Source organism: Tetrao urogallus (assembly GCF_951394365.1).
Source record: "Tetrao urogallus genome assembly, chromosome: 1".
NCBI lineage: Eukaryota > Metazoa > Chordata > Aves > Galliformes > Phasianidae > Tetrao > Tetrao urogallus.
The window spans coordinates 161,274,089-161,286,677 of NC_136813.1; the positions used below are offsets into that span (position 1 = coordinate 161,274,089).

Below are 12,589 nucleotides of genomic sequence, written 5' to 3' on the forward strand. Positions count from 1 at the left end.
TATCAAATTCATGCACAAGGTATTTATCTATTATCAGAAATGAAAAGGGAAAAGAGCGGACAGAAGCTTGCATTAGGCAATTAGCTTTCCAAATTTAATTAAAAGATCTCATGAATATGAAAATTCAGGAAAACCCACAAAGATAGTCCACTTGAAAATTACAAAAAGAAAATCAGATGCCTTGCAGACAAGTTTTCACCAAACTAACCACTGCAATCAAATGAGTATTACCTTCTGTTTCCTGGAAGAGAAAAACAGACACTACATCCTACCATGAAAGATAATTGGTACAATTATGTTAGAGAGATTTTGCTCTACAGAGTATTCATATTATTGAATATAGTCTGATATTAAAGATAACTGTACTTGCAGACTGAGGGTAAAGGAAAAAGCTGATGTTAATACTACTGAATCACTGGCATTTGTCTGACTTTAAGTACAACCAGCAGCAGCTCTTCTTACATTAGCAAAAATCCAGTTCTTTCACTCTGCCTATACAAATCCCAATTCCTTTTATAAGATGCTTTTTATATTTGAGTCACGTCTCTTTAATAAGTGGAGAAAGGGATACTGAATTTGATCACCGTTATATGCCTTCACCTTTTGCTTTATACAGAAGGTTTTCAGTCGTAAAGACTGCTAAAGGCCAACAGCATTCTCACCTTTGTCCTCCTCTGCCCATGGTTTGTCCACAACCATTCAGTAACAGCCACAAATGTGTGTGGTCAGGAACGCAGTCACTCTCAGGCACCCATTCTCCTACCAAACCCACCAGCCTTGTCCCCTACCCCATTCTGCGGCCTCTACTTTCTTAATCTACATTTAAATGAAACAGCGATATTAAAGAAATGAAAGCTATAATTTTACAGAGAAAGGAAATTATCACATTGGCATTAATTAAAACAAGAGGTTGGCCATGGTTCCTGTAGAACCATATTACTTTGCACTAGACGATCATGCCAATAACTTCGTGAGTAATGGAAATTTTGATTTTGAGACACAAGATAGCTGGGGATTCACTGCTGTAGACTTCAAACATTCACCAACTCAATGCTTCATCTACTTTTATTTCTTCACATGTAATTAATGAATTTCTCTACTGACTAGTTTTTTCTCTGCAGTGTCTCTTTACAGATCTCCTTACTGAAAACATTTGTTTCCTAACACAACATCACAAGAACTTTTATCACTTCTATTACAATTTACAAACTTGTATTTATATGCACAGATAAGAGATTAATATCTCTGGCATAAAAAGTTGAAAGGCTATCTGTAAATCATGCAAGAATGTAAGTGTGATAAGAACTAAACAATAGAGTCAAGCTTTTTGCCTGAAAAGAAAACCACTACAGGACAAACAAATCTTAAAAAATATCATTTGAAGTCTGAGATTATCTGAACAAAGTCTGTCCACTATAGTATGAGGTAGAAAAGTAAAATGAAGAATGCATGAATGCCAATAATAGGAAACTCAAATTACTTTGCATCTTCTTTCTTTCTTCCTTTCTTGCATTCACGATGAGTAGTACTTTAGTTAGTGTATTTTGGACATATGAACAAAGAAGCAATGATTAATTAATGAAATAAAGAACTTAACTGGTGCTAAACACTACTCTTAAGATTGGATTCTACAACTGTTAAAAAATAAGTTAATATTTATAAAGCACAAGCAAAACTGATCACTGCTGACAAACAATTGGCTTCATGCATTTCTTGCAAGATGCATTCTACTGAAGAGCGATGAAAAGATTAAAGAAGAAAAGATCATGTAATTTGTGTGCACTCAAGGACAAAGCCTAACACTTTGGTTAAAACAGCTTGTAGTATGAAGTACTACATAGCTAACCTCATGTAGTAATTTTAAAGTAGAAAAATCCTATTAAAAGGACTCTCCTAAGTAAAGAGCAAACAGTCAACTGCCAGTTCTTCATACTGTTTGCACACCATATCATATCCTAATATTCAAACTTGGATTTAAATTATTATATATTTGATATGGCTCAGTAGATGTCTTGCCAGAGCCTAGTGAACTATTCACGGACCACAAATCACAGGTCAGAAAGTGCTGTCTTACTCAGTATTGCAATATTCAACTCTTAACACCCTTTGTGAACAAAGGTAAGTAGGATACTTACATAAGAAGTCTGGTAATTAATTTAATTTCTATTTAGAGACAGCAGCCTTTCATCAGCATAGGATCTACCGGCATAGTTAAGACTTCTTAATTTAAACAAGTAATGAGTTTATTCTCAGCCAGATATTTTCAAGAGCAAGTTCAGTAGACCAGCTAACCACAGCTGTGAGACAACACATGCACTGCACCAAACAGGTTTGAGTAGATACGTTAAACAAGAAATTACACATACAGGAACAGATTCTGAAAATGCTAACAGACACTGCAGTTGTGAGTTCTTATAGCTAATTACTGCCCATATGTACGTACATACAAGTTTCATGTAAATCTCAGGCATTTTACTCACCAATGGTTACTTTGACTTCAGTGGCATTCTGACTCGGGTAAAAGGAGTTGCTTTGATTTAGTATGGAACACGTTAATCCTCTACCTTTGCAAGAACTTGTCAGACAAAATATCATTTTGCCAATAAGTTTAAGAAAAATGGAAATTTGTGTTCAAATGCAATACAACTCCCTCATCTTTACTCAAGATGGGCTTATCATGTTAAAGATTATACTGCAAAAAAGAAATGCAATTATAAGTCGTGCAGCTTAGCGGATCGATCTGCTAAAGCACATGAAGTACATTAATAAAATCCACTCCTTACCACTAAGGAAGAGAGTAAAAAAAATCGGAAAATTAGATGATATATTCTGATCCTAAGAACATGTTCAATACAGCATTCTTGCCACGATCGACAAGGCAGACTGCTGATTCATCTACACAAAACAAGGCAAACCTTAACAAGTGTTGCAACTTATTTTATCTTTTCATCCATGTTATATCCATATGCAAGCAACCATCAGAAATCAAAAGTATTTGCCAATAAAAGACTTGTAGTTTTGTTTATTTGAGGTATATCTTTTCCTCTTAAAATGCCATATCTGCTAAAACCTCATTTCTTAAATGAATGTCAGCAGTCTTTAAAGGGAAACTTATTAAAAACTTGCAGCATGCACTTGAGACCAGATATGCTTCACTGAATATGTACTGTCCCAGATACAAAAATAGCGTAACTTGCATGAGTAGAACAGAGATACAACATCTGCATGTTAAGCTTGGTACAACTTTTCACTTTTGTTACTATCACCTAACACAGGAAAGAGCTCCACCTCAATACCATGTTAAGGGAGTCTCCTGAACTTTGCACCCAACTGAGAAAGCTGTCCCAGCACAACTCAGAAGCTCAAGGCAATGGAATATTCATTGTATAAAACTATTTTCTAAAGTAGCGTTTGTTACTTATCCCTCATGGAATCAAGATTTCACTCAGGAAAGAAATTTAGCTCATAGTCATCACCAGTCAAGCTAATGAACAAGCTAATCAACCTATTCTGAGATTAAATGACCCTGGAGGACTTTCGGTAGAAACTGATGGATAGAACTGGCTGAGACAGATTTCTAGACATGCTGGTTTGAGGGGCAAACCTTTAAACCAATACAATCTCACCCCAAGGTTAACTTTAAACCAGCAGATGTTTGATATTTACAGGCATTCCAAATAAATCAGTCACCTAAACCCAGCTAGATTAAAACAACATAACCAAGTTTTATTATGTTAAAGTCACCTAGAGCCAAGAAGTTGAAAGTAGAGAAACAAACACTGAAGTAGCCCCAAAACTTTGTCTAAAAGTAAGCAAACCATGCACATGTGATTTACTCAGAATTACACTGAAATATGACGTTAGATGTTCTGAAAGTACCTCAATAATATTGGAAACATTGAGACAGTTGGATACACTGATACAGACACTGACAGAACTTGTGCTCCTCCGGAACATGTAGAAGCTGCAATAATTGAGATCTACATCACATCTGCAGATCTGTAACGTTTCAAAGGTGTGCAGAACATCTTTAGAGTATTCAGAAAAACTGAAATTTGTCCGACCACGACAGAAAAAAAAACCACACAGTGACAAATGGAGCACAGTACATTTTGGTGAAAGGTTCCATGTCCCTTTGATACACAACAGGTTTTCATACCGCACAGATTCAGTGCCATCACCAAAGGATGAAGAGGTAACATTCACTTGTCTTTTATTTAGGTTTATTTAGAAATAATGTAAACCAACATGAAAAAGTGAAAGACAACTATTTTAAACTTGCTTTAGTAGAAGACATTAAAGTGACTAAACCTATATCTAGGAGAAGTTTACATCAATTATTTCATCTTCATCTAGCACCCCCAGACCACCACTAAGAAAAGGCTGTCGGTGTTCTTGCTCTTTGGGTCCACTACCATGAAACAAAATGTTGATTATTTCCTACATTTACAAAGGACTGCTGATCTCTGTGACGGGCCTTAGTCTGATTCCTGCTTGTATTCTCATCAATTATTGCACCTACAGCATCATCTACAAACTACACAGTACTCAACACTTCCTGTACCATTTCCTAGTACAGCTGTAAAAGTAAGGAATACTTCTCTAAGTGCTATATAACCAATTCAAATGCTAAATTACCAGCTGACAGCCATACGTTATATTCAAACATATGTTCTTAAAAGGTCAGTCAATTAAAATTACCATAAAGGCTGTATCCTTATGAATGATCAAGTGCAGTTTCCCTTACTTAGACAAGTAAAAAGGGATGACTTCATAGCCTTTACACATTAACTTACAAGAACAAAAGAACGATGCTAACACAGCACTTGTACAAGGGCCGCTCCAAAAGCAATGCCTCCTATTTTACTATGTTGGCCCACGCTGTCAGAGGCAGATGTTGGTACAGCATTAGAGACTGAACCTTCCCACCAATATCCCATTACATGTTGTTGCTGTGTGACAGATGGCAGCAGAGGGGCACTCTGACACAATGGTGTCTGACATGGAAGCACATATGAAGCAAAGGTGTGGCACCAAACTCCTCCATGAAGAAAAAATGGCACCTATTGACATTCATTACCTGTAACAGAATGTTTAAGGAGACAAAACAGTGAGTGAAGTGGCTGGTGGTGCATTTCAGCAGTGGTGACTGATCACAGAAGTATGACTGGATTCACTGTTTACCTTTGCACACGGATTGACAGAAAAATGTTTGAACAACATGATCTCGGTATTTACCACTTTTGTCAGAAGCATTCTGAATGCATTACTCCATTATATACTGAAATAATAAAACAATATTCGATGTAAACTTACTTATGCTAACTGGTAGATTTGAAGGTTTTAAAGGTTTTACTTTCAAAATCAAAACAGTTACTTTTAAAGTGCAACAGGGATACTTCACAGAGACACACTCATTTCAGCACCATGTATTGCCAGGACATCCTACCTTATGAACATAAACTATTATACTTTCAACAGTAAAATTGTGCAAATTGTCCAGAGAGATGGCTGAGAATTTTTTCCCCACCCTCACTGTGCATGAGTCTATCTTCAGTATTGCTTCATCTAAAGTAGAACTGTGTTGCTGAAAGCAAATTAGGACTCCTGCTTAAAGGCACAGCATCCCATCTTTATTCTTGCACCATTCCAACTATGAAAATAATAAACGTAAAAATTAGTTTATACTCTTGTTTCTACTTGAGTTAGGCCAGCCAAAACTGCTTGATCAACTACATGATTAACAGATTATTTTAAAATTTAAATTGCTTTCAGAATTTCAGAAGATTAAATGATGCAATTATTCTACTTTATTATAGAAAAATTCAACCACAGTTTTATTCAAAAAGGTAAAGCCACAAAAAAATTAGAGAAAAAAAATCATAGAATCACAGAATGGCCTGGGATGAAAAAGACCATAATGATTGTCCAGTTTCAACCCCCTGCTATGTGCACCAACCACCAGACCAGGCTGCCCAGAGTCACATCCAGCCTGGCCTTGAATGCCTCCAGGGATGGGGCATCCACAGCCTCCTTGCGCAACCTGTTCCAGTGCATCACCATCCTCTGGGTGAAAAACTTGCGCCTAGTATCTAACCTAAACCTGCCCTGTCTCAGTTTAAAACCATTCCCCTTTATCCTATCACTATCCACCCTCATAAACAGCCATTCCCCCTCCTGTTCACACACTCCTTTTAAGTACTGGAAGGCCACAATGAGATCTCCCCTGAGCCTCCTCTTCTCCAACTTAAACAAGCCCAGTTCCCTCAACCTTTCCTCACAGGAGAAGTGCTCCAGCCTTCTGATCATCTTAGCGGCCCTCCTCTGGACCCACTTCAAGAGCTTCATGTCCTTTCTGTACCGGGGGCCCAAGAAAATATCATTTAGTTCCAAATTTTACGAAATCTTAAGTCTCTTCAGAAATGAAAGCTTTGTTGAAGAAAATGCACTAAGATCCTTCCACATCAACTAATTAGATTGTGCCAATCCAATTCTCACTACAGCACTTCCATGCTGCATATGTCTAAGGAGACATATGTCTAAGGAGACATGCTGCAATAGTCTAAGGAGCTCTTCATATATACTAAGTATTGACCCAACCCCCTAAGAAAATCATAACAAATGGACTGCATTTTTATGTTAATTTTAAGTTACTTGTGAACATTACATAAATAAGCACTTTAAATACATTCATAAATTCTCCATTTAACTAAAGGCTTCTCATCAAAAAATTATATTAATTCCTAAATCAATGTTTGCCTTCCAGTTTTGAAGCCTGACCCCAACACACCTTTTACTTTAACACACTCTCACTCTGCCCCATCAATCAACAGAAGAAATTTGCACCTACTTATTTCAACCGCAAGTAATGTGCCAAGAGGACTCGGAACACTCTGTGTATCTCCATATAAATGCTGCATCCTTCTTCATACAGTGAAAAAAATCTAACATAAAACTTCAGCTATAAGATATTGAAGTAAAAAACAACCTTGTTCCTTGTTTACCATCATACTTATTTCTGGTAAGTTGAAGATATTCCAAATGTTACTGAGGTATATAGGTCCATTACATCTCACCATGATGCCACTGAAATCAAGTAGATCTTCCAATAATGTTCAATCTAGATTCTATTCATGTACAGCACAATGATGGATTATCAAACATGGGAAACACTGGTACAAAAGGCTATTATAGAAAAGCATTTCAGTGTCCAGGTCATCATCAATGATGGACACTTCAGGGTTTTCAAGTAGAGCTGTATATTCCTGTTCATCAAGACTAATGAGTTTTTACCATAATCAATTTTTTTTTTTTTTTTTTTTTTTGAGGAAATCCTAAAGACTGAACTTTCCATATCATTCACTGGGGAGGATTTCACCCCACTTAAAATTTTACCTATTCTCTTCAGCAGCTATGAGCCTTAAAAATGAGAAACAGCCAATACTTCTCACTGTGATTTTTCTGCACCATATTTCCTTCTCCTTCCCAGAAATTTGTTTTACAATAACAGCAGTACTCCCTCTGCAATCACTAGAATTTCAGGAGTGATGTGCATCAGAGACAGATCTGGAAGAACACAAATAATTTGCAAGCCTTAAAAACCACAAACAGATTACACATTTATCTCTATCTTAAAAAAAAAAGGTGAAGAATACTACCAAAATTTGTTGGCTAGCAAGGCCAGAAATTCCAGTCATTACCTGCTAGCCTCAAACCTCTTATATTAGAAGATGTCTTCTCACTCTGTGTGTATGTCAGCACAGCACTCAACTATGGAAACAGATGAAAGCTCTTAAGCTCTCTTCTGTAATGCAAGAGTTTCTCCTCCTCTAATAAAATTTGAGGTTGTTGAGCTCACTCCAAACGAACACCTATTGTGACACGTCAAGCCAAAACTGAACAGCATGAATGGTTTTATACAACTGTACTTCTTTGTACTGCTACACAGTACTCCCTAGGTAAACATCTAAGGGTTACATTTGTTCCCTTGGACACCAAATAAACTTGTGATCCTTATTTGTCCATTCTAACAACCTAATTATTTTCCAGATTACTGCTTTTAGCAATATAAATATCATTTACGTTCCTATCTGCTCAGAAATTAACACAGTGAAGAATACATTAAAGAAGCACAGAAGGGAAATTCTGGGGAAAAGAGAGGAAATTTGGTGGAACTGATTGTGCTGTTAGTCATTATTAGTCACTGTTACCCATTACATAGTGAACCACTTACTGGCAGGTGACACCTGTGGCCTCTCAAGCTTGGACCACGGAGGGCCAATATCCATAGGAGGTATGAAAGTGAAGAATATGAAAGCATTTGTAATGTCTTATTTAAGTAACTGAGGCAACATTGCTGACTAAGACAGCCACAGCAGAACAGAAACTGCAGGGAAAGCAGAGCTGAAAGTGGTCTTAAAGGTAAAGACAAGATACTATTTCTCAGTAGGAGGCAGAAAATTCACACAAGAAGTCACAAATAGGAACTGGCAGAGTGTTCATCAACTCTCTGAAAAACTGTGCCAGTATCAATAGCTTTCAGTGCTGAAAACTGTATCCCAGTGACACAGTAAAAACAGAAATACTTGGCAAGGTTCTCAAGAATACCACTGCAGCTCCAAAGGCATTAAATGACAATTAAGACCAGTTGGCCACACAAACTATTTGATGGTTATTAAAAAAAAAAAAAAAAAGAGATGTATACCAACAGTTCTGAGTACCAATCACTTCCTGAGAGCGGATATAGGAGGACACTGACTGAGTTCACGTTTATCTGCAGTCATAGCAATCAGTGCTTCTGACCGAGAGGTTAAAATCTTCACAGATACTAAAAATTTTTCTCACTTCTCAATGGTAGAATTTCAAAATGCTGAGAAGCAATCATATCAGATCCTAAGACTGCAAGATACAAGATGAATTGTGCATTTCTTTTCTTTCAGAACAAAATCATAGCTCTCTAAAACATAGAAACTGTGCATTCTTCGGAAAATACTGCAAGAGAGAATTACGTGTAATTCAAATTCTGTGTAATAAGAGCATGGTTTTCAGTGCTGAATTCATGAACAAAAGTAGTTCCAATTATTTAAAGCAATTAATAAGCTAAGGATTTTCTTGCTTGAAAAAGCTTGAATTTGATGTTTAGTTAATACATCTTTTAAGAAAAACAAGAGAAATGGAAAGATGGAATAACCTGCAGGTTCTCCTAATTTAAGCACTTATTTTATTAACTGCCCATAAAAGTATGCAGGAAAGGTAACCTGAACAAATCAGCCCAGAATCCCATCCCTGAGGACTGAACAGGCAGAAGACAGACACTGCTCCTGCCCATCCACTGAGGCAATATATTTTTATCCATATTATGCCCCAGGTATTCTTAAAAACATCCACTGTAGCAAACTTTACAGCTTATCAAGTTGCCTGTTCAAATGAATATTTGAACATGCGTATTCTACAAAATCTTTCCTAATATCTAACTTTCGAAATATTGCACATAAATCAGTTTCTTTCTCTCTCTCTGCAGTAAACTTGAAGAACTGAGAAGTTCATTGCCCTCTACAGATACTACATGACATGCCTCTCTTTGCCCTACTCTTCCTTTTATGAAGAGGAAACCCCAGAAGCTTTATAAACGACTTATTTTCTCTGTGCTCTAAATTCTTGAGAGTTTGTATGTTTAAGCTGGACATTTTAAAAGCACTGGGTTTAAGTACAGAGCTTGGAAGCTCAAACAGAACAAGCTGATACAGCACGGCTCGCATTTTTCACCAAAATTTACTACTGAGTGAATGAATGGAATTGCAATTCTGAGTCATGACTTAGAGCATGTAAACTACCACGCTTCCTTACTGATGCTCCAAAAGACCAAAAAGCAAGTACCAAAATATCTCTGAATTACTACACACACTCCTTAAAGTTAAATACATAGCTTTAAGTATTAATCCTATCAACGGACCTATACACACATTTGTGTTCCTAGATTTAATAGTTCATGAGCCACAGTTAATAGGGCTCTGCCACAGCTCATTCAGCCTTAAAACATTTGATTAATATCAGTGTCTTAATCACAGTGAAATACACTTATTTTCAGAGAAAACTGAAAAGCTTATTTCACTAAACTGGTTTTTCCATGTTAAAATATTTTATGTAGTAAAAAAAGTTACAGCTCAGTCAGTGCATGCCCTGATTCACTCATTACGTAAACTGCTCATAAAGTTACTTTCATTCTGAATAACATTAACCGTTTGAGATATTTTTTTTTAGTACTCAGGAAGTACCCAACAGAATCATAAAAGAAAAAAAAAAAAAAAAAAAAACACATTAGAAGACTACAAGCCTGAGCAGCCTTGTACTACTGCCAGTCGTTTTTAACAGTACCATATGAATCGATTTCCTTTTTCTAGTCACTTATACTTTTCCAGTTTAAGAGCAGTCTGTTCATATGCCAAAAACTGAACGTATACTCAGCAGTATTTGAATAATGCATCAGAATGTATGCTTCTGACACATGCTGCAGTATCAACACTGTTAAATATAGTCTTTTATGGAACTGGAACAGTGAGTGATGACAACTGAAATGAGGTGGGAAAGCTCTACTTTTGTGTATTCATACTTAATTTTCACTGAGCTAAGGTTTCAGCCTTTGTCTTTGGGTGACAACTTCGCAAGGGGAGAGATGAGGAGGTTGGGTGGTGGAAGGAGTGGCAGTTCCTCTTGTCTTCTTTAAAAGAAAAACCAAAAACAACAACAACAAAAAAAACACAGAACATGCCAGCCAGCCTCCAAGAACTACACCTACATCAGCCCGATCACCAAATACACACTAGAAGGACAGTGTTTATTTAACCTAATTCCCCCCCAACCGTGGCTCACTCTGCTGACAACCCTCACGGCCCACTAAGACATATTTTCCAGGGACCATGAAAACATACGTCGGCTGCGGAGGAGATAATCACAACAGCCTGTTCGCACCTCCGGGGGCTGCTTCGTCGTCTATTAACACGTTCGCAGCCGAAGTCTCAACGTAAGGCCCAACCCGGCCGCGGACTGGAAGGTGACGCCGGCGCCGCTTCCTCCCTGCAGCCCGGCTGATGGAAGCAACGCTTCCGAGCAGATCCCTCCTCCCGCGGCCCCGCTCCAGCAGTTCTCCCCGCGGCCCCCATTGTGAGGGGCGGCCATCTCGCCCCGCACCCCGCCGGGTTGGTTCCCGGCCTCCCCTCCCTCGCCGACTCGCACCGAGCTGACCTCGGCGCCTGCCCATACCGAGCGCCTCGGCGCGGCCCAGAGCGCTCGGAGCCCTCCGGAAAGGGGCTGAGCGGCGGGGAGGAGGAAGAATGGCGCTGCTCTCCACCCCCCCCCCACCCACCCCCCACGCCCCGTTCTGTCATCCGCCCGCTCCCGGCGGCCCGCGGCGCACGCGGGGTTCGAGCCGCCCTCGAGAGTGAGGAGGGCCGAGGGGAAGGAGGTCGGTTCCTCCAGCAGGCGAGCCCCGCCGAGGGCGGGGGAGCCGCCCGAGTCGCTCAGCCCGAGCCCCCCTTCCCTCCCTGCCTCACCAGGTGTCGCCCTTGCGGAGGGCGGTTTTGAGCAGCGCGGCCACGTCCGTGCGCTGGGTCTCCAGATCCGCCGCGCCTCCCTCCGCCATCTTCTCCCCCCGGCAGCAGCGGCGGCAGCGGTAGCAGGGGCAGGAGCGGGCCGCGCTGCATGCTGGGAGTGACGCTGACGTGAGACGCCACAAACCGCGGGGAGGGGACCGAGGGGGAGGCGGCGCCTCCTAGCGGCGGGGAGGTCTTTCCTCTCAGCAGAGCCGTGCGCATGCGTGATGGGGGGCTCGGTGAGCTGCGGGGCCGTGTTGTGGCCGGGGCGTGCGGGCGGCGGCAAAGCGGTGGTGTCCGGAGCGGTGCGGGATTCCGGCCTTCCCCGTACGCTGCGTGTTCTGTGGCGTGCTGCAAAATGGGTCAGAAAGAGGAGGTGGCAGTTTTGGAATAAAGTGCTGCCTGCGATCTTCTCTTCGATGTTTTAATTAGCATACGCGTAATTCAATGCTGTGCGCCCTGCTAGCAAATGAATGGTTGGATTCCCGTAATTCTTATAATGATGCAGCTCGTACTGTTTGTTGCATGAACGCAGCTGGCAATTGAAACGCACGGGGTGACTTGCTTGGACCAACCCAGGTGCTTACAAAATCCCCAGGGAATCGGCCGTGTTTGCTTCAGCCCCTCTTACCCGAAATGCTGCTTACACCAAACACCGCAGCCTCCAGCTGGTGTGCCACCAGCACCGACACGCAGCCCTGTTACACGGCGTTAACAAGGAATCTCCCTTCCTTTTCATTTGCGTATAGAACCACGACGTCATATAGAAATCCTGGGCCGGAGGGAAATGCTGCTTACAAGTGCTTGGAAACAGAATTAATTCCTCTAGATATCATGGTGCTCCTCACTGCAGGAAAGACACTGAAACCCTGGAGTGTGTCCAGAGAAGGGCAGTGAAGCTGTGAAGGGTCTGGAGCACAAGTCCTATGGGGAGAGGCTGAGGGAGCTGGGATTGTCCAGTGTGGAGAAGAGGAGGCTCAGGGGAGACCTCATTGCAACCA

At 40.4% G+C, this 12,589-nt stretch overlaps 1 protein-coding gene across 2 annotated transcripts in view; it reads right to left on the reverse strand.

Moving 5' to 3' along the window:
- USP15 (ubiquitin specific peptidase 15) overlaps positions 1-11,661 on the reverse strand; it is a gene marked incomplete at both ends in the record, with an annotated part of 62,095 nt that extends 50,434 nt beyond the window's left edge. Inside the window, one exon of one of the 2 annotated variants that reach the window (XM_079543571.1) lies at positions 11,550-11,661. In XM_079543571.1, coding sequence (XP_079399697.1) covers positions 11,550-11,638 — 89 coding nt within the window. The remainder of the gene's footprint in view (positions 1-11,549) is intronic. The other variant, XM_079543570.1, reaches the window with a different exon arrangement.
- Positions 11,662-12,589: the final 928 nt, after the last annotated feature.